Here is a 25587-nt window from a genome sequence, read left to right on the forward strand (position 1 = left end):
AGTCCACATGTTCAATCGCACACTACACGTGCCTTCAGTTCACAAGTCCACATGTTCAATCGCACACTACACGTGTCTTCAGTTCACAAGTCCACATGTTCAATCGCACACTACACGTGCCTTCAGTTCACCAGTCCACATGTTCAATCGCACACTACACGTGTCTTCAGTTCACCAGTCCACATGTTCAATCACACACTACACGTGCCTTCAGTTCACCAGTCCACATGTTCAATCACACACTACACGTGCCTTCAGTTCACAAGTCCACATGTTCAATCGCACACTACACGTGTCTTCAGTTCACCAGTCCACATGTTCAATCGCACACTACACGTGCCTTCAGTCCACATGTTCAATCGCACACTACACGTGCCTTCAGTTCACAAGTCCACATGTTCAATCGCACACTACACGTGCCTTCAGTTCACAAGTCCACATGTTCAATCGCACACTACACGTGTCTTCAGTTCACCAGTCCACATGTTCAATCGCACACTACACGTGTCTTCAGTTCACCAGTCCACATGTTCAATCGCACACTACACGTGCCTTCAGTTCACCAGTCCACATGTTCAATCGCACACTACATGTGCCTTCAGTTCACAAGTCCACATGTTCAATCGCACACTACACGTGCCTTCAGTTCACCAGTCCACATGTTCAATCGCACACTACACGTGCCTTCAGTTCACAAGTACACATGTTCAATCGCACACTACACGTGCCTTCAGTTCACAAGTACACATGTTCAATCGCACACTACACGTGCCTTCAGTTCACAAGTCCACATGTTCAATCGCACACTACACGTGCCTTCAGTTCACAAGTCCACATGTTCAATCGCACACTACACGTGCCTTCAGTTCACAAGTCCACATGTTCAATCGCACACTACACGTGTCTTCAGTTCACAAGTCCACATGTTCAATCGCACACTACACGTGCCTTCAGTTCACCAGTCCACATGTTCAATCGCACACTACACGTGCCTTCAGTTCACAAGTCCACATGTTCAATCGCACACTACACGTGTCTTCAGTTCACAAGTCCACATGTTCAATCGCACACTACACGTGCCTTCAGTTCACAAGTCCACATGTTCAATCGCACACTACACGATCCTTCAGTTCACAAGTCCACATGTTCAATCGCACACTACACGTGCCTTCAGTTCACAAGTCCACATGTTCAATCGCACACTACACGTGCCTTCAGTTCACAAGACCACATGTTCAATCGCACACTACACGTGCCTTCAGTTCACAAGTCCACATGTTCAATCGCACACTACACGTGCCTTCAGTTCACAAGTCCACATGTTCAATCGCACACTACACGTGCCTTCAGTTCACAAGTCCACATGTTCAATCGCACACTACACGTGCCTTCAGTTCACAAGTCCACATGTTCAATCGCACACTACACGTGCCTTCAGTTCACAAGTTTACATGTTCAATCGCACACTACACGTGCCTTCAGTTCACAAGTCCACATGTTCAATCGCACACTACACGTGCCTTCAGTTCACAAGTCCACATGTTCAATCGCACACTACACGTGCCTTCAGTTCACAAGTCCACATGTTCAATCGCACACTACACATGCCTTCAGTTCACAAGTCCACATGTTCAATCGCACACTACACGTGCCTTCAGTTCACAAGTCCACATGTTCAATCGCACACTACACGTGCCTTCAGTCCACATGTTCAATCGCACACTACACGTGCCTTCAGTTCACAAGTCCACATGTTCAATCACACACTACACGTGCCTTCAGTTCACAAGTCCACATGTTCAATCGCACACTACACGTGCCTTCAGTTCACAAGTCCACATGTTCAATCGCACACTACACGTGCCTTCAGTCCACATGTTCAATCGCACACTACACGTGCCTTCAGTCCACATGTTCAATCGCACACTACACGTGCCTTCAGTTCACAAGTCCACATGTTCAATCGCACACTACACGTGCCTTCAGTTCACAAGTCCACATGTTCAATCGCACACTACACGTGCCTTCAGTTCACAAGTCCACATGTTCAATCGCACACTACACGTGCCTTCAGTTCACAAGTCCACATGTTCAATCGCACACTACACGTGCCTTCAGTCCACATGTTCAATCGCACACTACACATGCCTTCAGTTCACAAGTCCACATGTTCAATCGCACACTACACGTGTCTTCAGTTCACAAGTCCACATGTTCAATCGCACACTACACGTGCCTTCAGTTCACAAGTCCACATGTTCAATCGCACACTACACGTGCCTTCAGTTCACCAGTCCACATGTTCAATCGCACACTACACATGCCTTCAGTTCACAAGTCCACATGTTCAATCGCACACTACACGTGTCTTCAGTTCACAAGTCCACATGTTCAATCGCACACTACACGTGCCTTCAGTTCACAAGTCCACATGTTCAATCGCACACTACACGTGCCTTCAGTTCACCAGTCCACATGTTCAATCGCACACTACACGTGCCTTCAGTTCACCAGTCCACATGTTCAATCGCACACTACACGTGCCTTCAGTTCACAAGTCCACATGTTCAATCGCACACTACACGTGTCTTCAGTTCACAAGTCCACATGTTCAATCGCACACTACACGTGTCTTCAGTTCACAAGTCCACATGTTCAATCGCACACTACACGTGTCTTCAGTTCACAAGTCCACATGTTCAATCGCCCACTACACGTGTCTTCAGTTCACAAGTCCACATGTTCAATCGCACACTACACGTGTCTTCAGTTCACAAGTCCACATGTTCAATCGCACACTACACGTGTCTTCAGTTCACAAGTCCACATGTTCAATCACACACTACACGTGTCTTCAGTTCACAAGTCCACATGTTCAATCACACACTACACGTGTCTTCAGTTCACAAGTCCACATGTTCAATCGCACACTACACGTGCCTTCAGTTCACCAGTCCACATGTTCAATCACACACTACACGTGCGTTCAGTTCACAAGTCCACATGTTCAATCACACACACACAAAATCAGAGGCACGCGAGGGTGATGTGGCGGAATGTTGGGATGTATGGGAAATGCATGTGCTGTTCCGGAATTTCTCTGTCTTTTCCTCACCTACATTCCATACCGTTCCCGTCATTAGCCATTCCTGCTCACTGAATTAACATAAGGCTCAAACTAAACGTATAAAGTTAACAGCGTCTCACTGGTTGTACATTATAGATTTCTATTCATTCTTAAGATCCAAGTTGGTCAAATTTGTTTTGTGTACTCGTTCAACATTCCATTAACCTGCACTGCTTTCTATGGCACAGCATGTTATTTCACCATATGCTGTCTGATTGTAAGCCTCACACCCTGCATTCCTTAGATTGTGTGAACTGGAGAACCAGTCCCACCCACTCTCACATTCACCAGGAACTTGTGCAACAGAGATGGAAAAAATGTCTTGGCAGAGAATAATGCTCTCCCCATTCCATAGAGAAACATGTAACCCTTCTTTAAATTGATCATACGTTATGTTAATATCATTATTGAAGTGGCAATCAACCATTCAGTTGGTTTGGATTTTCTTATTGTTTATAATTAGTTTATTCAAATTACGCCCTCTATCTTGAAATGAAGACAGTGCCTCTCCACTGTTCATTTTTGTCTTGTATACTTTTCTGAATCTGCATTTACATTGGATGAACTTTTCACACCCCTTCACACACTGAAGTAGCCAGCACATTATAAGCCACGTGTAACTTTTTTCACTTGGCGCTCTGCTGAACCAGTATGCATAATCAACATCAATGGCCTAGCACTGAGTGGAAAAATTGAATGAGGATGATATTGATTGCACTCTGTCAAGCCAGCTATTTGACACAAACACATTTACCGTACATAGTCAAGCCGCTTGGAGGCTGCTGGGTGGAGGACGGCTCATAATAATGGCTGGAACGGAGCGAATGGAATGGCATCAAACCATGTGTTGGATTTATTTGATACCATTCCACCAATTTCGCTCCAGCTATTACCACGGGCCTGTCCTCCCCAATTAAGGTGCCACCAACCTCCTGTGGTCAAGCGAAAAAAACAGTGTGAGCAGCCACGGTAAACAACTTTTTTTTAAACCGTGCACAGTGAACCTCTAAAATGATACATCAGCTCTACTTCCACACAGCCAGATCCTAGCCTGGTCCCAGACATGTCTGTGCTGTCTCGCCAACGTTAGCAAAGTTAGCAAGACAGCACGAACAGATCTAGGACCAGGCTAGGGAAATCCTACTCTAGGACAGCTAGTTATTTAAAGTGTATGAGGAGTGAGCAGGTTGAATGGATGGACTCACCTTGGTGCAGCTGTGGCAGAAGCTCTCCCCATTCTTCCCAGGGGACAGGATGATCTCACCTGTAGGGACCAACTGGATCCTCAGCTCCATCATGGTCGCTTCTCTCTCTTTCCTTCTCTCTTTCCCAATCCCTTTCTCTCTGTCTCTCTCTCCGTCCTCCGCCCACTTACTCGGTCCTTCTGACGGCGTAGCAATGAATTCACCCCTCGCACGTTTGTACAAATTCCTCCCCTTAACGTCTGCGAGAGGAATAGGGCACTTTCTGTTACACTGTCAATAGAAAGAAGGAAAGGACAACTAAAGTAGAAAAACAGATATTTTACTGGCAGCACATAGTCATTTACATGTATGCTTCTTTTCTCAGTTATCTAACGAGGCCAAGACAGTCAAAGCACAAGGATGTTTCCTGCTTCTGTGCAGAGTGCTCTAGTGCAAATTTCCCCTTAGCAGGCAAAGGATATGTGTAGATAGTTAGTGTCAGGCTCTCTTTCCACAGCCGGCCCAGCAGTATAATTGATGTCCCTGCACACCAGATCGCTGTGACGCAGTGCACTCTGGGTTAGCCCGGGTATCAGGGTTTCCTCCTGGACCCATGCATCCTGTGTCGGACGTTCTCAACATTCACAGGGTAAACACCGGAGGAACCCACTCTGCTTCCCCACATTTCCCCTGGATAAACAACTGGGAGGCACGCGTACACACCACATGCCTCCCCCACCTCTCCAAAAATAAATAAGGGACTTGTGCCTCTTGTGTTTCTAGTGTCTTCGGTTTCCTCTCCCCAAGGGGTGCACTAATTAATATAGACAGGCAGAGGGGAGTAGGCCAGGGGGTATCAGACAGAGGCTGGAAGCAGCGACATTGTGACCATATCACTGTCTGCGGTGACAGAATGGTGTAAAAACACACACACAGATTGATGACCCCGTTGATCTTTGCTGTGACACTGACTGCCCTCAGTGCCCTGTGATCCCTCCCAAGGTTCCTGTTTGTTCCCTCGACCAGCATCCTCTCAGAATCACACCCTTTAAAAGCTGCCTTCCCTGGACCACGGACATCTAGGGATCTCAGCAATGCCACCACAAAATGTTAATTATCAACACTGATATGGATTGAATATCAACGATAGATCGTGTTTTGCTGAGTCTGGAGTTACAGCATGGTTTTGGGTGTATGATTGGCGAAGGAATAATGGCTCTATATTACTGTATGTTTTGGGTCATCAATATGGTCAGTCAGTGGTGGGATTTGTGGTGAGGGTGACTGAGAATAAGTATAGAAACGGATTGTGGTTGTGTTGAGTAGTGTTTTGGAGAATGTGTTTGCGCTCTAGTGGGCTGTGGGCAGTGTCTCTTCTGTAACTTCTATGTTACTGTTCCTTCTTATCCTCAATCACAGCGTTGCCTAGATGTGTGTGTTCATTACAGCCTTGTGTACGGCCTTGTGAACACGCAGCTATGTGTGTGAGAGCACGGCTGTTTGTACATGTGGTGGTAGTGGGCCATTGGTGTGTGCCTTCCTACAGTGTCTGGGGGGCTGCTGAGAGGGGAAGTGACAGTGACACACATCCTTTGACCTTTGACCCGCGCTCAAGGTATTCCTGATTGCTGGGCATCAACAGGAAACAGTGGCGTTGACGCAGCAAGTCCTCAGGCCGGGCTCAGCCTAGCAGACTGTTATGGATGAGAAGAGCGAGAGAACACACACAGACGTCCCTGAAACATACTGGGAAGAACAAGAACTGTTACAGAAGGCAACCATGAATGCCCCATAAAGCCTTTATACGTTGTAGTTTGTTTAAAGTGTGATCGTCAATAGTGTACTTTTGGGAGATGTTTTTCAAGGGTATAGTTTGTTGTTTAAGCTGATCACTGATCAGATATTATATGTTTTCAATCAAACAATCCAGAAGATGGTTATTAATTAACAGAAGACAGGTTCAAGGTCCGTTTGGCCGAAGGTCTATAAACACACTTCCTCTTTCTTTTTCTCTCAATGCTGTCCATCCATTAACACACAAGGAGAAGGAGGCCCAACTGTCTCCCTCTCTATCTTTCACTCTCTCTTTCTCTCTGCTGGTCTAAACTGTCTTTCATGTCCTATACTCTCACACTGGAAGGGTGATATGAGGTGTGTTTGTGTGTGTGTGTGTCAGAACCTGCAGCTGGTGTTACGGTAGTGTGTGTCAAGGTGAGCCAGGCGCAGTGGGAGAACTCCTACACGAGGGGCCAGTGTTCCTGAACTAGGCGCGGACACAACTTGTCACTGACAGAGAAGTCTGTAAGGAAGTAGAGGGAATTGCATCCTGTTTGTGTGAGAGAGAGTTATGGGCCAATCTGTGAGTAAAGGGCACGTGGCCATGGCAATGAGAAAGGGCAGGGAGTGGTAGGGCAGAGGTTCAAGAACATACTGTGTACTGAAGTTAACAAACTGGGATAGGCTAGTGCTATATCACAGTGTTGACTGGAAATAGCCATGTCTACTTTTAACCCTAAAAAGGAAATCCCTAATATTTCCATGCCGTTTGATCCTTCAGTCTGCTCAAAAGCAGTTATCAGCCTCCGACAACGCAGGATTCAGCAGCGCCGTTTCCACAGGAAAGCACGGGACGCCGATTAGGCTACCACTCAAACACCAGCCCAAAGAACTGTTCTCACACTACAGCGCAGACTTCGCTCTTATTTCCCCAGAAATGTTCTGATTGTACTTGTCCAAAAGATGAATCAAATATGAATTTGGATTAGATGACACTGTATTTTAGTACTCTATTTATAAAAAAAATCTTTCTTACATTTCCCCTACAGTAGGTTATATTTCCCATAAAAACTTTGAATGGGGCCAAACTCGTGCCGATTTGAGCTAATCTTTTTTTTTTTTTTATCTAGCTCTAGCAATTGCTGCCCTCTTGTGGTTTCAGATAAAAACACAGCTTTAGTCACACGAGTCTTACAATGAATGTTGGAATTAATTATGGTGTCATGGTAAATCTATTGTACACACAAATCTGAAGCCTCCACTGAAGTTAGAAGAATGAAATCCCACCCCACCAGTTGAGACCAGAACCCACCAATGTATAGCTCAAGAAGACTACAAGCAACTATAGGCCTAAGCCAAACAGTTAGTAGCTAGGTGATTAGTCTCCATACACACTAGGTAAGCAACACATTACACACAGAAGAAAAAAACAGTGTTTCTAATGAGGACTGAAGTATGAATGCTGAGAAAATCAATACAAAAACTAAAGTAACTTTTTGAAAAGGCATATTTTAGTTCTGCAGTATACCAGGTAATGATTCTATGAAAGAACAGAGTTCCTTTTTGGCCCAATGCATAAATGTTGCCAGCACTGAAGAGCCCGGTCTTTGAGTGTTCCTCTGCATCATGGAAGGCATATTGAAGAGAAGAAGTGCAAAAAGGTGAGTGAAGTACCTCTTAATCAGGCTCCATTCAAATGTCTTTTCTGTTTGCTCCATAGGACATTAGAGGAATCACTCAGGTATTGACCGCACACATCAGAGACATAGACTGAGTGTACAAAACATTAGGAACACCTTCATTATATTGAGTTGCACCCCATTTTACTCTCAGAACAGCCTCAATTCGTCAGGCATGGACTCTACAAGGTGTCGAAAGCCCATGCCGGCCCATGTTGATTCCAATGCTTCCCACAGTTGTGTCAAGTTGGCTGGATGTCCTTTGCGTGGTGGACCATTCTTGATGCACTTAAATCTTTTGTCTTGCCCATTCACCCTCTGAATGGCACACACATAATCCATGTCGCAATTGTCTCGAGGCTTAAAAATCTTTCTTTAACCTGTCTCCTTCCCTTCCCCTCATCTACACTGATTTAAGAAGTGACGTCATAATGTTTTGATAAACTCAGTGTACAACATGATTAATGATAAAATCCATCTCCTATTTTACATGTCAACTATCATCTACAGCCGTCCTAGATCTGATGGACAGATCTCCGGTGGAAGGGGGAGTGGGAAAATGAAGAGGAAAACAGAGTGTGAGGAGAAGGATTCTGCCTGTCAGTCCATCAATATTTGACCCCCAAGTAAGGTCAGACCTATTCCTAGCTTGGGATCATCATAATTAGAAAATATTTCCACAAATGTCAGCTTTTCAAAAATGTCTTACCTGTTTTCTATTTCTGACAGCGCAATATACGTACAGTCAACGGCTCAGCTTTGATCTCTTCTCTCAAATATCTAATGTAGTTTTACCTGAGTTTCAGTGGAAGCAGCCTCTGTATGTACACGTCTTGTCCTCCAGGGGGTGCTAAAGAAGTTGCTCTTGCATCACCCTGTAACCAGTGAGGCGGGAGAGCAGAGTCTGGACAGCATACTCACACAGTTGTATGAGCTGGAGAATGCTGTAAGACTGCCTTTTTATACATTGAATACTCACTGAAGAGTTGACACTGTCTTTAACAATACTGACAATCACATTCATCCAATAACAGAGAGGTAAACACCAACCAATGGAGGCAAGGGTGTGTCCATCCAAGACGATATGTCGATTTGACCTGCCAATGGACTTCAGACAGCTGGAGAGTGGGTTGGATGGATGTGCCCCAGATAATTTCAGAATGTGAGATCTGTCATTCATTCATTTGGTGGAAGTGACAAGATTTTGGAGGTCATTCTCATCTTTCTCTGTGTCCCAGCCAGGCCTCTCTCCGCAGGGCTATCTCTGCAGGTTCTGTCGAGTGTGTAAGCGAAGAAGCAACCTCTACAGGAGAGTCTTTGAGAAGTTTGATAAGGACAGAGATGGACTGCTTTCTCTCAAGGTAAATCCAAATCAAATGGCATCATGTAACGTGGCTTCCCCACCACAGCAGATGGCCTGAGAGGAACCCTCACCAGCAGGCGCCGACCCAGCAGAAACAATAGTTAGACTGACTAGTTTATGGATGAAATGTGAGAATCGAAATCCATTTAAAATGTATAATCCTGTTACAAAATACTATGTGCAAAACAGCAGCTGTGGACAAATCTATATCAAATCGCAATTTACAGACCACGTACAATGGGCTGTGTCTCTGTATTGCAGGAAATGGAACGTGGCATATGCGACCTGTACATGGCCGATGTCACCGCCGGGCAGCTCCAGCGGCTGGTGGTATTGATTGACGCAGATGCAAAATCACACTTTGACTGTGTGTCATTCTGCGCAACATGTGCCCTGTCTGAAAGATTATTTCACTCCGCGTTAATGTAAGTCAGTCTTATGATTGACACATAACCAACTGTCAAATGACAAAATAAACACACCAGGTGCATTCATATGAATGAGATGAACTCGCTCACTTTCGCATAAAGAACAATCAATCAAGAAAAGACCAGCAAATATATATATATCCGTATGTTCTTGAAAGTTACTATTAACACTGGGTTAAATCAACACTTGAAATTAACACTGGAAATACATCTGCAAGTTTTTTTTAGTAAAGACATGGAGGAAAATGGTGAAAATGACCGTTTGGAAGAGGCAGACTTCAGCTCACTGATGGGGAAGCTCTTCTACAACATTTCACCTCCAACGACTAGACTGTTGTTAATGATTTCAAGACTTAACACATGTTCAAACAAACCTAGACCAGCACCTCAAAGGGAAGTTCCAGACTTGATAGGGCTTTCTTTATAGACACTGTGGCTGTTGAGACTAGGGCCCCTGTAACCTAGTTAGGGTCACCTGTCATCGGTGTCAATTTATATAAGCGTTTAGTAGGATTATTTGAATAAACTTGTCAAAGCCAACATTCTTGTAATGTAGGCCTACTTATTTCCCTGACATACATGCGTAACTGGTATACAAGTAAAGCACTGTTTATGTATATGACAAGAGCTAGCAAATAAATGCAATCCATCATTATAATTGTTTTAACTTAATCTTCAACAAAAAACTCCCAATTAGAGATTTAGTGTAGGGGCCAACCAACCATGAGCTCTGGGGTGTTCAAAACCACCTCGTCCATCTCCAACCTACCTCCGGTGCATCTCAAATGACAGTGACTTAACATGGCCTACCGAAACTAAATGTGCATACATCCAACAGGCAAGTATCCATTTCGTGAGAAATTTCTAATCCATGTTTAAACACCCAATTCCATGGCTTTACGCCTACCATAAACAATCAGTCAAAAATCGAGTAGCACGAATTAAATCGTTTGATGAAATCAACACCAGACTTTTAGGTATGTTTAATTTAGATTGTTTAATGTTAATTCCATGCTGTGTTTCAGTAAGAACAATACAGGTGCTCTATCTGTGGCTCCAGTCAGATATCCAGTAGTACAAATTAGCTTTAAGTTACACATAATGCAGCAAAAAGAAAAGAAAAACATGAACAATGTAAAGGAGGGGAAAGAGGCAGAAAAACTATTCATTAACTCATGCAGGCTTGAAATCATCTACTTAGAACCCTGTCATTTTGCAACAGAAGCCAATCGAGAGCCGTTTCTTTACTAAACGTGACAATGCTCCCTCGGATTTTTAAAACCGCTACCAGCCACCATCTGAAAATCAGCAAGTACGCACAATACAGTATTTTAGCACAAAGTACAATCCAAAACATCACAATAGAATCACTATGGTGTAAAAGTTTAGCATTTTGCTCCACGTGGATATCACGAATTTTGCCGACTTCCTCTGAAAAACTAAGTTAAGAAGAGCACTTTGTTTAGACTTGCCCTTAGAAGGTTTAATGATTTGCATCTCTTTCACTAACACAGAAATATTACAGCTCCCACAACTAATAGACATATCAGTAATAAAAGTTAATTTCTGTAATTACATTAAGAAAAAAAATTCTCAAAATACATCCAGCAACTGATAAAATAGAGGAAAGAGCAAAAACAAAACAATAATGAAGATAAAAATCAGAAATGCTTGTACCAAGAAAAATAAAATTATCCAGGGACTCTTTGTCTTTCCAAAATTGTATGTCGTCTCAATTAAGTGGTATTTATATTTGAATTGAATTAAGGGAAGAAAAAAAGTTAAGAGAACTGATTATCTCTAAGACCCTGGGGGTCAGAGAGCCGCTGTCACTTGGGCGTGGTGGCTCCTGTTGGGACTAGGTTTTTATTTTTATTTTGGGGGAGGGGGGTCTCAAGTTGGCTGAGGTCTTACTGGGGCTCGTCCTCCACATCTTGCAGCGCCTCTTTGTTCGGTTGTTCTTCACCCGCTTGAAAACAAGAGAAAACGGACAGTGAGGGCTGGGCTTTCAGGTTATTTACAAGAGAGACAACCCTCAGTCTAGGTGATCAAAATCAGTGTCCAAACAGAGATGCTGTGGAAGTATTGCATTACTCCTGTGACAGTTTTAACCTGGTCTCCAAAGTTGCAGGTGGACAAGCCGAAGTGAGCCCAGCGGTGGTTTCATTCAGTGTGCCACATGTCACATCTTAGCACATGCAGTGAAACTTCAACCACTAACTACGACCTCGTAGAGCATATCAAAACACACTAGTGTGGTGCTTCAAATAAAAAGGACGTCTCAGAGTAACTAAAAAGCTTTCGAATGAAAAGTCCTATTTGGGCGATACTTGACGACAACCTAATAGATTACTTCAGTTTATAATTGAGAAGCAAATTTGATTTGTGAATTTCTCCTTAGCCATCTAGCTAATGCAGTAACATACAATATTTAAATCCCTCTTGATAGATCTGCCCATGATGCTATACCCAAGTATTATATACCCAACATTAGCCACTATATTGTACAGGCGTTCCGTTGCTAGTGAGACAACTGTCTATTTGTGTCATGCTACAGGACGCCAGGCAGACAGAATGACACAGCGATTATGGGACTGGATGTAGATAAATGCCACCCAGTCAAAGACAGACAGGATATCCCATACAGCCGCTCAACAACTGGTGCCATGCTGTTAGTCCTCCAGTCTCCACAATACACGGCTCATACGATCGCTACGGAGATCAGGCACCATACATGAAAAGATCAGGCAGGCAACTACAGCGCGTCAGACTCTACACACAAACCAATGTTCTAACTTGGTGAGACACCTTGTAGCCCCACAGAGAAAGATCATCACCTTGTACCCACAGAGCTGTCCTACAGAACCCAATTACCTGTCAGCTGTCCAAGACACGTGGAAATCAGAACATGATAAAGACAGTTGATCTAACTAAATGCATTACTGATACACCAGGGATTTTTTTTTTATCACTACGTAGAAGGACAATTCATAAGGCACACGGTGTGTGAACATACAACTTTCCCCATGACACAAACCGATGATGGGTGAGTGGCGTTGCAGTGAGTTAGTAGTGAAGGGGGACAGAACACAAACGAGTCAAACCAAATGCAGAAAACACTTACAAAGTACAGATTATGGGAAATAAACGGCTGTTTTGTTCCTTTAGGATTCTACACAAACGGAAGGAGAGAGGAGAGATGAGTCGGACGTTATGATGAGGGTTGAAGAAGCTACAACTCGAGGGCAGAGAGAGGGGGGAGAGGACCACTAAGCAATGCGGAAGGAACTGCAAGGTGAAAGGCACAAGGTTGGGTTAGAGACGGATGGAGAAGGGACACGTTAGGGTTAGCGTAATGATCCACGTCAGCAGCTCTGAAAAGAGCCGAATAACCAACAGCACACAACTCAACAAGATTGAGTGCTACACTCTTGTGGTAGGATAGCATCCGTTTACAAACATATTGTAATGGACTAACTTAAAAAAATGACAAAGGTTAACTGCTGTAATGTTGCAAGCATACCTCAGACTGGAAGAAATGGAGGAATTGAGCATGCTCTCAAAAAGCTATTTCCCCCCCCTTCATAATATGACCAACTTCCGCCATGCATTCTAAAAGTCCAAGTGGGGGACCTCTGACTCACGCTTACCATCTCCCTGCATGTCTGAAGTCCATAGTGTCAGGTTGTCGCGTAACAACTGCATGATTAGTGTGGAGTCCTTGTAGCTTTCCTCGCTCAGCGTGTCCAGCTCTGCAATGGCGTCATCGAACGCAGCCTTCGCCAACCTGCAGTACAAACACCGGTCTTATGTCGCACTCGTATTAAGAGAATAGGTCACCGTATCAAATCAACATAAAAAAAAATATAGATTTTAAGATAGAAGTCTGTCAAGGGAGAGCCGTGCGAGGTACTTGCCTGCAGGCGCGGTCAGGCGAGTTGAGGATTTCATAGTAAAATACGGAGAAGTTAAGAGCGAGGCCTAGGCGAATGGGGTGTGTAGGTGGCAGTTCGATCATGGCGATGTCGCTCGCAGCTTTGTAGGCGACCAAACTGTTCTCTGCAGCCTCCTTCCTGTCGTTCCCGGTGGCAAACTCAGCCAGATACCTGTGGTAATCGCCTTTCCTGAGGGAAGAGCAAGACGGAGAAGCATCAGTGAGTCACCGTGGTGTAAAAGATAAAGGCTCCCTGCAAACACTGGTCCATGTGAAAAACAACTACGTTCTTAACTCAGGGACATGAACAGGACAATTTTACAAAATCTAGGGGATAGGTCCGTTTCGATGAGCAACAAAATGGATGGAGGATAAATGTCAGAAAAGCAGGAATTCCTGATTTAGCAGGAGGAATCACAATCCCTGCTCTATGCTTTATTCTAGAGCCATTAAGAGTTTTTCAGGTGTCCTGACTGTGGTCACTAAAGATCCCACGGCACTTAAGAGTAGGGGTGTTACCCCCGGTGTCCTGGCTAAATTCCCAATCTGGCCTTCATACCATCATGGCCACCTAATCATGCCCCGGTTTACAATTGGCTCATTCATCCCCCCTCCTCTCCCCTGTAACTATTCCCTAGGTCATTGCTGTAAATGACAATGTGTTCTCAGTCAACTTACTGGGTAAAATAAGGGTTAAATAAAATAAATACAAATAGTTGTGGAATACTATTCTAACAGGGCCATAAAAAAAACACCAAGAACCATCTACCAGGCATCCATTCCCAAACAAGTGAAGAGGCTCGTACATTTTGTAGTAGAAGACCTTGGACTCTCCCGTGTTGGCAGCTGGAATAAGGTGCTTGTCCAGCACATCCAAAATGTCATTACAGATTGACTTCAGCTCGTTCTCAACCTGCAGGAGAAAATGACTCAATGAATGACCAGCCACTGGCACAATGTTAAGCACAACAAGCAACACTCAACAATACACAAATGGTATCATTCAGGTGAATTAGCCCAAATTATTTTATATCATTCACAATTTTCTCCAGTAGAAACGCTACCATATTGATTTAAGAGTGCTGCAGGTCAAATGCTTCTCCCATCGTGTCAAATCTCTCACACCAGTTCTACATGAATGCACTCAGTGACTCATACTTCTGGGCTTACTCACTGTTTGCCTGTATTCCCGGATCATTTTCAATTTGTCTTCTCCACCCTTGTTTTCTTCCCTTTGTTCAATACTGCTGATTATCCTCCATGATGCTCTCCTCGCCCCAATGACATTTTTGTAGGCCACTGATAGTAGGTTTCGCTCCTCGACTGTTAGTTCCACATCCAACCCGGCCACTCTTTTCATGGACTCCACCATTTCTGTGGGGAGCAGAGAGGAAGTCGTAAGTAATTGGGGCTGAAAGATCATAAACAAAATAAAACCACGGAACAAAGTTTGATGACTTCAGAGATTTTTTTCTTCCTTTTCCTTATGATGAAGTTACAGATTTGAATTTCTCAACCTAACAATACAATCCCAATCACAGAAAGTCCTATTTGCAAGCGTCTCTGTCCCTAAACCTGGGCCTGTATTCACAGAGTCTCAGAGTAGAGCTATGATAAATTTTGCCTAATCGATCATTATGAATATATGGATATCATAAGGTGAATGCACCAATTTGTAAGTCGCTCTGGATAAGAGCGTCTGCTAAATGACTTAAATGTAATGTAAATGTAATGAATAAGGACAGGTGAGACCGGATTCTAGATCAGTATGCCTACTCTGATGTGCCTAATAAATACAGGTTTTTGATCATGATCTTGGAAGGTAGTATCTGCTGCAACATTTAGGCTTAATTCAGTCATGCCGAGGCATTAATTCTACAAGACTACATCTATACCCAATCAACGTATACCCAGTGACAAGGTACATAACCATACCTTTCAGAAACAGATAGTTACATCAGTGTCAAGAATGAGAGCAGCATGTCTGTGAATAATCGCATTTGATTTGAGGGTGAAATAAAGCAGCTAAACTGGTTTTACTTCAGGGCAAATCAAAGCTTCATGTGGCCAGCCAGACAGACCATGCCCTGTAATAACACATCTAAAAACAGCTTCTGCTTCATGCCAATTGACAGGCACGTTAGCTAGCTTGCGAACTTAGCTACCTACGTCAAAATTGCTTATCATTGGGGTAGGTTTTGTTTCAGGTCAGTCTTCGATACGTCACACCCAGATAGCAGGCTATGGCTAGCGTTGGACCACGAGAAGTTTAGTAAACTAGGGTAGGGTATTTGGCAGGCCAACAGATTTACATATTTCGATTGGTATCTAGTACTGTAGTATATGTTTACATTGGCTGATATCATTGGTTGGGAAAAGTAATCCCCACGTAGCTAGCACATATAACGTTAGTTGGCTAACGCGTTAACTACCACCCCACTTGCTTGCTAACGTTAGCAGCCTAGCTCTCGCACCATCAATAATCCGCCATTTTGTATTCTCTTTAAATTATCCATATATTTAAACAAATCTGGTTAAGTGGCTATCGTATTGGCTAATTAATGTTAGCTACACAGCTAGCTAGTTAAACTAATGCGTTAGCTCACGTTAGCGCACTGACTTCACCGTCCTCGCTCGAGGCCCCCCGCAAGAGGGAGGAGGATGAGTGAGTGCAAGTGTTAGCTATGTTGGTAGCTACTAGCTAGCTAACTGGTGAAAAAAAATCCAGCAACGAACATGTCCCTCCATCGAATAATACAATTGTCTCTTACCGTCATATCTCTCAGCCTGTTCGGCGAGTTTTGCCTGATATACTAAATCATCCCGATCGCCCATTTTGTTCCGAGTGTCGAATAGTCTAGTTTAACTGACAAATTGCTAAAAAGGCTCGACAGTAGCTGCTACTAGGTCAATCTGTCGGCGGTTCCTGGAAAATCAACGGATAGATCAGTGGCGTTTCCACCCCACCGGTTGTACTGGAGTAAAAAAAAATGGCGAAAATCTACATCCGGGAACCTTTCACACCACACACGCATTACCTCCATTGAGGATCACCCCTTGCTCAGAAAACCCCCTCCCATTTTTGCACGGCTTGGCAACCAGTGACTCGGGATTCCAGACATTTACATTTCCACCCACCGCACCATTATCATGATGAGCATGATCACATTAACTTTTTTTTTTTTTAAGCATGATAAGGCTTTCTCATTCTTTCTTCTTAACCAGAACACGTGAAACAGGCTGGCTGTGATATCTTTAACAAATCTGGGACCAAATTTTGGTAGAAAGGCCTGCAATAATAATCAGCTGTCTGGATATTTAAATACAAATAAACACCCAAGTAGGACAACTGGCTTTTTGTTGGTCTATGTTGTTATGTATGACAAGTGAGACAAATTATGAATGAAAAAGGCATTGCAGTTTGATCTCACATTTATGACAATCCACAAGATTGATAGGGTACAGTATTTTCATTTGCCAATCCTTTGACTTTATTTACTATGTATATCTTAACACATTACATGTTACAGAAAATAAATGGTAATTTCAATTGTCTTGAAAGAATATAGTGTTATAATACAATGGCACATTTTGATATCCTCATAATTTCCATTTGCGGTTGCCAACCAAGCCCCCTTATGAAAGGTAATGACTTCCACAGGGTTACAAAAATACAATACTTTAAAATATTTATAGGCCTGATTGACAAAACAAAAACATAAAAATAAGAGCAGATTACATAAACAGGCATGCATTGAGAGAATGAATGAAAAAGCAGACATTTAACAGATGTTAATACTGGAGTAACTGATTACAAAGAAACTAACTGTAATCAGTTACATTACCAGCTAAAGTATTGTAACCAGATTAGTTACTTTTGAAAAACTAGATGATTACTTTTAAATTCAGAAAGGATGTTTGCGAAAAAATACATTGACACCTTTGTTTTCTCAATGACATTCAATTTCACATTGCAACAAGGTGCAAGTTTAAGTTTGTTACACCTGAGCGGGTCTGACCACAAGTCAGAGACCACTAAGACACCCCAAATGTGTTTGATGGCTCCTTTTCATCTTCCTTTAATGCTTATGAAGACGAAAGTAATCAGATTATGTTACTGAGTTTGGGTAATCCAAAAGCTATTACTGATTACAATTTTGGACAGGTAACTAGTAATTGATTACATTTAGAAAGTAACCTACCCAACCGTGTCCTTAAACATAGATTGTGGCATAAATTGGCTATAAAACAGTTTGTCAGTCGGTCCGAAAGCTACAATTATACAGAGAAATGGTACAAGTTTGAGGACAATGGAAAACCCCTGTTGTTTGAGGACAATCCAATTGTCGAAAGGTTATATATTCGATTCCTCTGGACTTTGCAGCATCTACTACCCAGAACCTACATCTAAGGACAGCAGATGGTGTATTTTGGATGAGGTACTACATAATTGGAGTTTAACTCGTATAACCATACTCAAGTCTTCACACCCTGACAATGCATGCATTTGGATTTTTCACAGCTGCGTCATAAATTTGGGGCTAAATTACCTTAGATTATATATTTTTTTTTAAAAAGCCAGCACAAGGTCTGCCACAGACAATGAACACACAGCAGAAAAGGCAAGAAAAGCAATTGAAAGGGAGGGGCCTGAACTGGCAAGTAATTGTAATTTTTTTGTTGATTAAAGTGCATTCTGAAAATAAAACATTTCACCTCCAGCATCCTCAACTCAGACAACTGTATTGATCAACATGGGCTAAAGCTCGGAGGCAGACCAGCACTTCGGTTCACCCAGCACCTCTCTGCCTAATGCTGTTGCAGTGCACCCTAGTGGCCAGTTCTACTGAAGACGAGGTAACCCAGTTCTCAAGTCACCTCTGCCTTAATCTATGGGAAACCACTCTAGGAGGTGACGTTATCCAAGTGAATTTCAGGGGCACATTCAGTGGGGCGCAAAGCGTAAGAATGGTCAGATACAGGTTTCATTTATAGTGGAACAGAGATACGAATCTGCAGTGCACAGTAAACGACATATCTGTAACATGTATGATGCTGTGCCAGGGAGCAAACTTAGCCAGTATCCTTCATGATAGGAATGGAAAGATCATTGTCATGTGTCAACAGGTGGACTTAACTGTGATCTCTTATCAACAGAGGACACCTATTCAAAGTTGACATCCTAAGTAATAGTGTGGTGGTTTGCGGATTTAGTTTGGTGGTTTGTGGATGCATGCAAATTAAAGGGTGTTTCGCTCGCTCCATTACACTAATGAATACAGACAGACATCAATTCTCAAAATATAGTGGATGACAGGAATCTAGAACGGAAAAGTGAGAACTCCGTGTCAATACAGTGCCTTGACCTTGTAACCAACGTGTACAGGAGAACAAGTACTACCGTAATCAGTTTAGAATCTAACAGCTTCCAAGGAGAACGCCAATTCATGTTACCATTGAGCTTATGTCATACAAAAAAAAATGTCATTTTAACAGTCTATCCTTGGCTATGGTATTATATGATACGGCAGAATGTTTCCACGACCCTGGCAGATCATACACAAAGACATCTCCAATATTTTGAACAAGTTAACAGCCGTGTGTGGGGAAAAAATGAAGTCTCAGTGATTCGGAGTAGGAGTGGAGCAGACAAAGGCTTGTCAAAGAGCACAGACAAGCAAGGCAAGACAGACACAAACAAGTAAGACAGAGAGGGTTAGCGCCTGACAATACCGCAAGCTCACAACATAGCCGACACATTTGACGAGATCTCCGCAATAGTGGTGGACTGGCAAACTTCTCAGAGAAACGAGGCAAAAAAAACGAAACAAAAAAAAGACATGATTTTAGCATGTAATGGTTCTCAACAATTTCATAACGATATGTTATTTTTTTCCCCTTACAAAAAGACTACTAGTTACTTGGTCGTGGATTTGTAGTGAGGATGATAGTTTTGTGTACAGTGTAGTGTACAGTGTAGTGTCATTCTAACGGCTCTCTTCGACAGCCAGAGAAGTGTTTCTCCATGGATCTCTGTGTGTATGATTCCAGCCCAAGAGAGCATTTCAACCACACACTCCCCCTCTTGGTATTACACAGCCGCTGTCCTCATCCCATCAGACAAGGCCTGAGTCTTTCTTCTTTAGAAGGGGAATGTGTGTGTGTGTGTGTTTTGATAGAGCTGGCCATGGTGCTGAAGTGGTATAAATAATGGTGGTGTGTGAGACGAAGACACAGCGTAATGATTATCTAACAGGGCCAACTGACGAAGAGGAAGTGGTGTGTGTGTGTGTGTCTGAGTGTGGCCATGCGGAGGCTGCTGATTGGCACAGGGGCGATGGTGGCATGTGAGGGAGTGAGTGTCTGTGTGTGTAAGGGCAGGGTGAGAGATGGGAGGAGCCCAAGGAGCCCAGTGTCCACTCTCAGCTCACGTCGTCCTCAGGGCTGTTATGGTCCAGCAGCTTAACATGGGTGAAGGGGAAGTGGCCTCGTTTGCCCTTACACTCGCCCTCCCACTGGCCGTTCACGTTGATCTTTGTCACCTTCACCATGTCACCCACCTGAAAGAGGAGAAGGACTCATCAAACAGACAGACCTGGCTCATGTTCATTAGTGCACGCTACGGAAAACATTTCAAAACACTTTAACGGAACACAAAAATGTGCGTTTCTTACTGGACAAGTCCAGGGAGACGCTCCCCGTTTCAGTCCGTTTGGTGCCCAATGAACACGGTGTTCACCCTGTAACGACCTTGTTGCAGTAGTTGCAGCTTGATAACCACTTGTGAAACTTTGTCTATGTATCGCAGCGGTTCATTTGGCCTCGCAAACACACAAATCGCAGCGCAACTAAACACAAACCAGTACTCCAGAGGTTCATTTGTTGGTTCACCCTGTAGGCCTCTTCATTACAGTTGGACCATTCTTCTAAAGAGAGTGAAGTTCTCTCATCGACTAAGATGTGACCAGGAAGTATGTGCAGGGGCTAATCATTAAACCTATATACCTCCTGAGTCATACCACTGGCAAACACCTTTATAGAGGGTAAATATCCTGTTTGTTATCATTGGAGCGCTGTGCTGACTGATTCTTGGGTGGATAGAAAATATAACTTGTCTGGGACCCCAAAGTATATAAAATTTAGGCAACATTTTCACACAAGTCTTTGACATTACTTTTCGTCCTTGTAAGCATGTAGCCTAACACTTTGGTATTCCAAAAGACAGAGGACAAACAGACTACTTCCACCCTGTAGCTGATTCCATCAAGACAGAAAGGCCAGAAAGTGAACATTGTGTATCTGTTTCAGTGTTACTGTTCCTTCTCTCCCTTCTTCCCTCTCTCCAAGCAGGTTAGAAGGAGAGAGGGGGGGGGGAAGCTGAGCCTAAGACCGCTGGCTTGTCGCCCAGAGGCCGCTCTGGCTCAGAGTAATGTCCTCATAGAAATGAAAGGAAATGTTCCTCTACACAAAGTATTTCCTTCCCACAACGACCTCCGCTTTGGAAGCCCTCTTTCCCCTTCCGGACAGTTAGTTAAGACAGTCAGGGAGGGAGCCTCTGGCAGCATTCTCTAATGAGCTTTAGAGCAGTTGGCCATTGAGTTCAGACTGACTGACCACCACCCTGTATGTACTGGGTCATATTAATTTGGGCAAAACGTTTTGCTTATAGGACAAGATCAGGAAAGTCCCTCCCCGTTTCAGTCCATTTTCTGTTTGGTGACTAATGGACATGACCCGGACTACCTTGTTTAACAATCCTAGCAGCTGGGACACAGAGGCATGCAACTGGTTAAGAAGCTGAGGAGGAAGTCACAGACAACGAGTCACAGAGGCCACATACCAACTCCTTCATTCCTTCCAGCAGTTAGCGGAAAAGTAAGACATAACTTGGAATGACCCACTGGGAAGGAACCTAGGGGGTAACTTGGAATGACCCACTGGGAAGGAACCTAGGGGTAACTTGGAATGACCCCCTGGGAAGGAACCTAGGGATAACTTGGAATGACCCCCTGGGAAGGAACCTAGGGGTAACTTGGAATGACCCCCTGGGAAGGAACCTAGGGGTAACTTGGAATGACCCCCTGGGAAGGAACCTAGGGGTAACTTTGAATGACCCACTGGGAAGGAACCTAGGGGTAACTTGGAATGACCCACTGGGAAGGAACCTAGGGGTAACTTGGAATGACCCCCTGGGAAGGAACCTAGGGGTAACTTGGAATGACCCCCTGGGAAGGAACCTAGGGATAACTTGGAATGACCCACTGGGAATGAACCTAGGGATAACTTGGAATGACCCACTGGGAATGAACCTAGGGGTAACTTGGAATGACCCACGGAAGGAACCTAGGGGTAACTTGGAATGACCCACTGGGAAGGAACCTAGGGGTAACTTGGAATGACCCACTGGGAAGGAACCTAGGGATAACTTGGAATGACCCCCTGGGAAGGAACCTAGGGATAACTTGGAATGACCCCCTGGGAAGGAACCTAGGGATAACTTGGAATGACCCCCTGGGAAGGAACCTAGGGATAACTTGGAATGACCCACTGGGAAGGAACCTAGGGATAACTTGGAATGACCCACTGGGAAGGAACCTAGGGATAACTTGGAATGACCCACTGGGAAGGAATCTAGGGATAACTTGGAATGACCCACTGGGAAGGAACCTAGGGTCTACTCCAGATTATGACTTTACAACAGATGAAACCAGTCCCAGTAGCGAGGATGACCAATTAGACACTGATATTGGCATTACAAATATAACAGTACAGACAACGATTCAGAAATGTCATTAATTCAATATCATTCTAAAATCATAGGTTTTTTTAGGGCATAAAAAAAAGAAAGTGATTTGATTCTCTGGCCTCAATCTTGACATAATGCCAAAGAAAATATACGTTGTACAAGACCAGTCATTATTAGCTTCATTGCACTGAAGACTGAGGACAAAGGAAAATTCATGACAAAATGGGGAGGATCAAAGAATATGAGAGAGGGATGTTGAATAAAGGGAAAGAGGAGATGAGAGAACGAGAGAGCACAGCTAGGTAGGTACCTCTAAGGCAAGGGCGGTCTTGTCGTAGGCATTGGGCACCCTCTTCTGGATAGCCCTGGCCAAGACGGGTCCGTTCTGCAGGTTGGGCAGAGGTGTGGGCTGGGCGTACTGGCTCGGGTATAGCAGAGGAGGGCCCTGAACACTTGAGCCGTCTACCGAGCCCACCCCACCTGGACCCCCTGTTCCAAGGCCCCCCGAGGTGGGAGAGGCCGGTCGGTACTTCTCCACGTAGGGCACAGGGATCATCCCGGCACGCCCCTCTAAATTCTTGGCGTTCCACCACTGCTCCTCAGGCTTCTCCAGGACCCGCAGGATGTCGCCCTTTCTGAAAGGCAGATCTTCATCGTCGTTGCCTGGGAAGTCGAAGAGGGCACGGACCATCTCGTCTTCCTGCCGCTGCGGCGGGCCTCCAGCACCTGCGTTGACGCTGACCAAGGGAGAGTGTTTGGCCTTGTTGATGGGCTCTATCAGAGTGGTGGTGTCCAGGTAGTGGATCTTGTAAAACTCCAGCAGGGAATGGAGGGCGTCAAACTCCTGGTCCCCTATGCGGAACCGTGGAGGCGCCTGGCCTGGGAGAGGAGAGTGTGAAAGAGGGATGGGTAGAAAAGAAGAAAAGAACAACCGAAACCATTTCACTGGCCAAAGGTATTAGGCCTTATTAACTGGCGTGTGAATTACCACATTTCTGGCCCATTAAAAGGCAGTGGACTACATATTTGACTGGTTGAACCAAATGTCACTGTTTGGTTGATTCACTTGTAGGAAGTTAATCTTAAATTATTTTCCAAATAAAGCCAAATGAACGTGGAGTGGCTTGCTGGATGAATCTTTATTGGGTTGCATGCGTTATAGTGCATCTGGTTGCATTGAAGTCATACAAGAACGTATACCCTGAAGGTTCCTTTATTCTGCAGCCCCAAACCATGTATTTCTTACCTGAGCCAGACTGCCGGTTGTTGCTGATGCTGTTGATTATGTAATGCGAGACTTTGGAATTCTCTGAAACGGACAGGACGTAGTCGCCTGGGCTTGTAATAGAGTCTCTCACCAAAAACACTCCGTGTCTCTGTCCTTGTAAAAGTGAAACTGCCTCCTGTCTACTTAATCTTCCCCAGTACCAACTTGCACGATCCTCTGCGTCAAAATTTCCGGCCATGACTCCCACTCCAAAGCCGAGGCTTCACGGGCCTTCCCTTTGAATCCCCTTATCCACAACCAGCATTCAACTCATACAAAAACTTTAGCGCGTAGAACACATTTGGAAAATAGGCGACATCCGCAACTTGCCTATGCCCATCAATTTAAAATTCAAAAGCCGGTCCTAGTACAAAACGTGTCTGATCGCCCGATTAAAATATGTCGATTATAACTTACCCACCAACCCAGTTGTAAAACAATACAATTTTGATCAAATCTTGAAACTTGTCACAAGTAACTTCAAAAAATGAAATGGCGGATCCGGGGAAACAAAACTGACCCCATTAGCCGGATATGACGTTTTTATAAATTACGTAGAAACGTGTCAGATAAGGGTGTCCATGTTGATAAGGTCAAACATGACTTTATTTATGATAGGATATGAGATAATAATAATAATAACAGTACACATTGTATATATTAATCCAACCCATGGATTATCTAAATTGTGGTCTATTTGATGGCCCGTCATTGTAAATAAGAATGTGTTCTTAACTGACTTGCCCAGTAAAATAAAGGATAAATAAGAAAAATAAAAAACGGAATGGGGGCAGCACATATAACACACAAATAGTAAAACAATATCATACAAACAACAGTCAAAATACACATAATGCACAATCAGTAAAACAGTCAGTAAAACATTCAGCAATAGGCAGCATTTAAGAGGCAGGGGGGAAACATGCAGTTATCAGTTAAAGCTGCAATGTGTAACTTTTTTGGCAACGACCAAATTCACATAGAAATGTGAGTTATAGATCTGTCATTCAAATTGAAAACAAGTCTAAGAAGCCGTATATATGTTCTATGTGGCTATTTCTATGCTTGATGTTCTTAAGTAAAAATTTTGCGTCTTTTACTTTTGATTTTGTACACCAGTTTCAAATGGCTGAAAATACAATATTTTTGGCTATGGAAAATATATTTCACAGCGGATTAGATGGTACAATGATTCTCTACAGTATACTTGGTTGTTTTGTCACATTAACTGAAATTAGGCAATCTATTAGAAGTTGTTTTTAAAAGTACCAATGGACACAAAACAGCTTAGTTTCACTTTTTAAAGGATGGTCCAGTATCTAGCAGTGGAGAATTGAAAATCAGTTTCACCAAAAATACTGAGTGTCTTGAGGATTGCCAGGTTTATGTAATTGCTGGATCTCAGGCTGCTGTTGGTGGTGGGGAGTCTTAGTAGTGAGCTGAGATAAAGGGGGGTCTTGCTGAGAAGGGATTTGTATATGAATATGAGCCTGTGGGTTTGACGCCATACGTGTAGGGATGGTCAATGGATTAGTATGTCACAGTGATGGGTTTTGTTAAAACGGCCATCCTCAGTTAGCTGTTCTAGCACATTCTACCTGTGTTTTTTTTGGCAGGCAGCTCAGCCCCCATTCAGACGGTCCTACACTTATTTGAGTTCTTATTGGTCAAGGTCACGCAAATTATTATTATGTTAGCCTATCACCAGCCTAGATTCCTGTGACATTCAGTGCAAGACCCCAGCACGGACAGGGCTAGGGTTAGGGTTACCCCTAGGTCCTAACCCTAACCCTTCCTATCCAGACGAGCACTACGTTTTCCCTCCTGCTACTCATCCTCCTGCATGAGGTCACATGCCTTTTGCTGTTCTGATGATTTATTGTTCGTGCAGCTAAACAACCATAATCTGTCAGTTTCAAGAGTGGTCAGACCTGTGTGTGTGTGGATACTTTCTGTCCATTAAAACCCCTTAAACTGGAATACCTCGTTGTTCTAACCTGACAGTTTGTAGTGGTTACTACCAGCCTAAAACCAACACCTACCTTTTTCCTACTAGGGGGAACAGCTGGAGGGTTTTCTTGAG

General features: G+C 43.8%; 3 protein-coding genes across 4 annotated transcripts in view; all 3 read right to left on the reverse strand.

Annotated features, from left to right (window-relative positions):
• Nucleotides 1-4818, reverse strand: part of LOC120018353 (unconventional myosin-Ic-like) — a 66752-nt gene extending 61934 nt beyond the window's left edge. Inside the window, exon 1 of one of the 2 annotated variants that reach the window (XM_038961502.1) lies at nucleotides 4333-4818. In XM_038961502.1, the coding sequence (XP_038817430.1) occupies nucleotides 4333-4425 (93 nt within the window). In that variant the 5' untranslated portion in view covers nucleotides 4426-4818. The remainder of the gene's footprint in view (nucleotides 1-4332) is intronic. The other variant, XM_038961501.1, reaches the window with a different exon arrangement.
• Nucleotides 4819-10525: 5707 nt separating this feature from the next.
• Nucleotides 10526-16477, reverse strand: LOC120018355 (14-3-3 protein epsilon-like). Its single transcript, XM_038961508.1, has 6 exons — nucleotides 16263-16477; nucleotides 14666-14865; nucleotides 14298-14404; nucleotides 13475-13681; nucleotides 13208-13344; nucleotides 10526-11526 (listed from the first exon to the last, which is right to left on the reverse strand). The coding sequence occupies exons 1-6, from the start codon at nucleotides 16324-16326 to the stop codon at nucleotides 11468-11470; spliced, it is 774 nt and encodes a 257-aa protein (XP_038817436.1). The 5' UTR covers nucleotides 16327-16477; the 3' UTR covers nucleotides 10526-11467.
• A 428-nt stretch (nucleotides 16478-16905) lies between these two features.
• LOC120018356 (adapter molecule crk-like) lies at nucleotides 16906-24012 on the reverse strand. The gene is made up of 3 exons (XM_038961509.1): nucleotides 23484-24012; nucleotides 22548-23116; nucleotides 16906-20051 (listed from the first exon to the last, which is right to left on the reverse strand). Exons 1-3 carry the CDS (start codon nucleotides 23701-23703, stop codon nucleotides 19914-19916), a joined length of 927 nt encoding a protein of 308 aa, XP_038817437.1. The 5' UTR covers nucleotides 23704-24012; the 3' UTR covers nucleotides 16906-19913.
• Between the last annotated feature and the right edge of the window lie 1575 nt (nucleotides 24013-25587).

Source organism: Salvelinus namaycush, chromosome 23 (assembly GCF_016432855.1).
Source record: "Salvelinus namaycush isolate Seneca chromosome 23, SaNama_1.0, whole genome shotgun sequence".
Classification (NCBI taxonomy): Eukaryota; Metazoa; Chordata; class Actinopteri; order Salmoniformes; family Salmonidae; genus Salvelinus; species Salvelinus namaycush.

Excerpts from the sequence above, each read along its gene's own strand:
- LOC120018356 (XM_038961509.1), bottom strand. The coding sequence starts at position 23,703 with ATGGCCGGAAATTTTGACGCAGAGGATCGTGCAAGTTGGTACTGGGGA. Across the intron at positions 23,117-23,483 it reads CAACCGGCAGTCTGGCTCAG|GCCAGGCGCCTCCACGGTTC; the intron begins GTAAGAAATACA and ends CTCCTCTCCCAG. Across the intron at positions 20,052-22,547 it reads AGACCGCCCTTGCCTTAGAG|GTGGGTGACATGGTGAAGGT; the intron begins GTACCTACCTAG and ends CTCCTCTTTCAG.
- LOC120018355 (XM_038961508.1), bottom strand. The coding sequence starts at position 16,326 with ATGGGCGATCGGGATGATTTAGTATATCAGGCAAAACTCGCCGAACAG. Across the intron at positions 13,345-13,474 it reads TCGCCTGACCGCGCCTGCAG|GTTGGCGAAGGCTGCGTTCG; the intron begins GCAAGTACCTCG and ends TTTGTACTGCAG. Across the intron at positions 11,527-13,207 it reads TTCAGACATGCAGGGAGATG|CGGGTGAAGAACAACCGAAC; the intron begins GTAAGCGTGAGT and ends CTTGTTTTCAAG.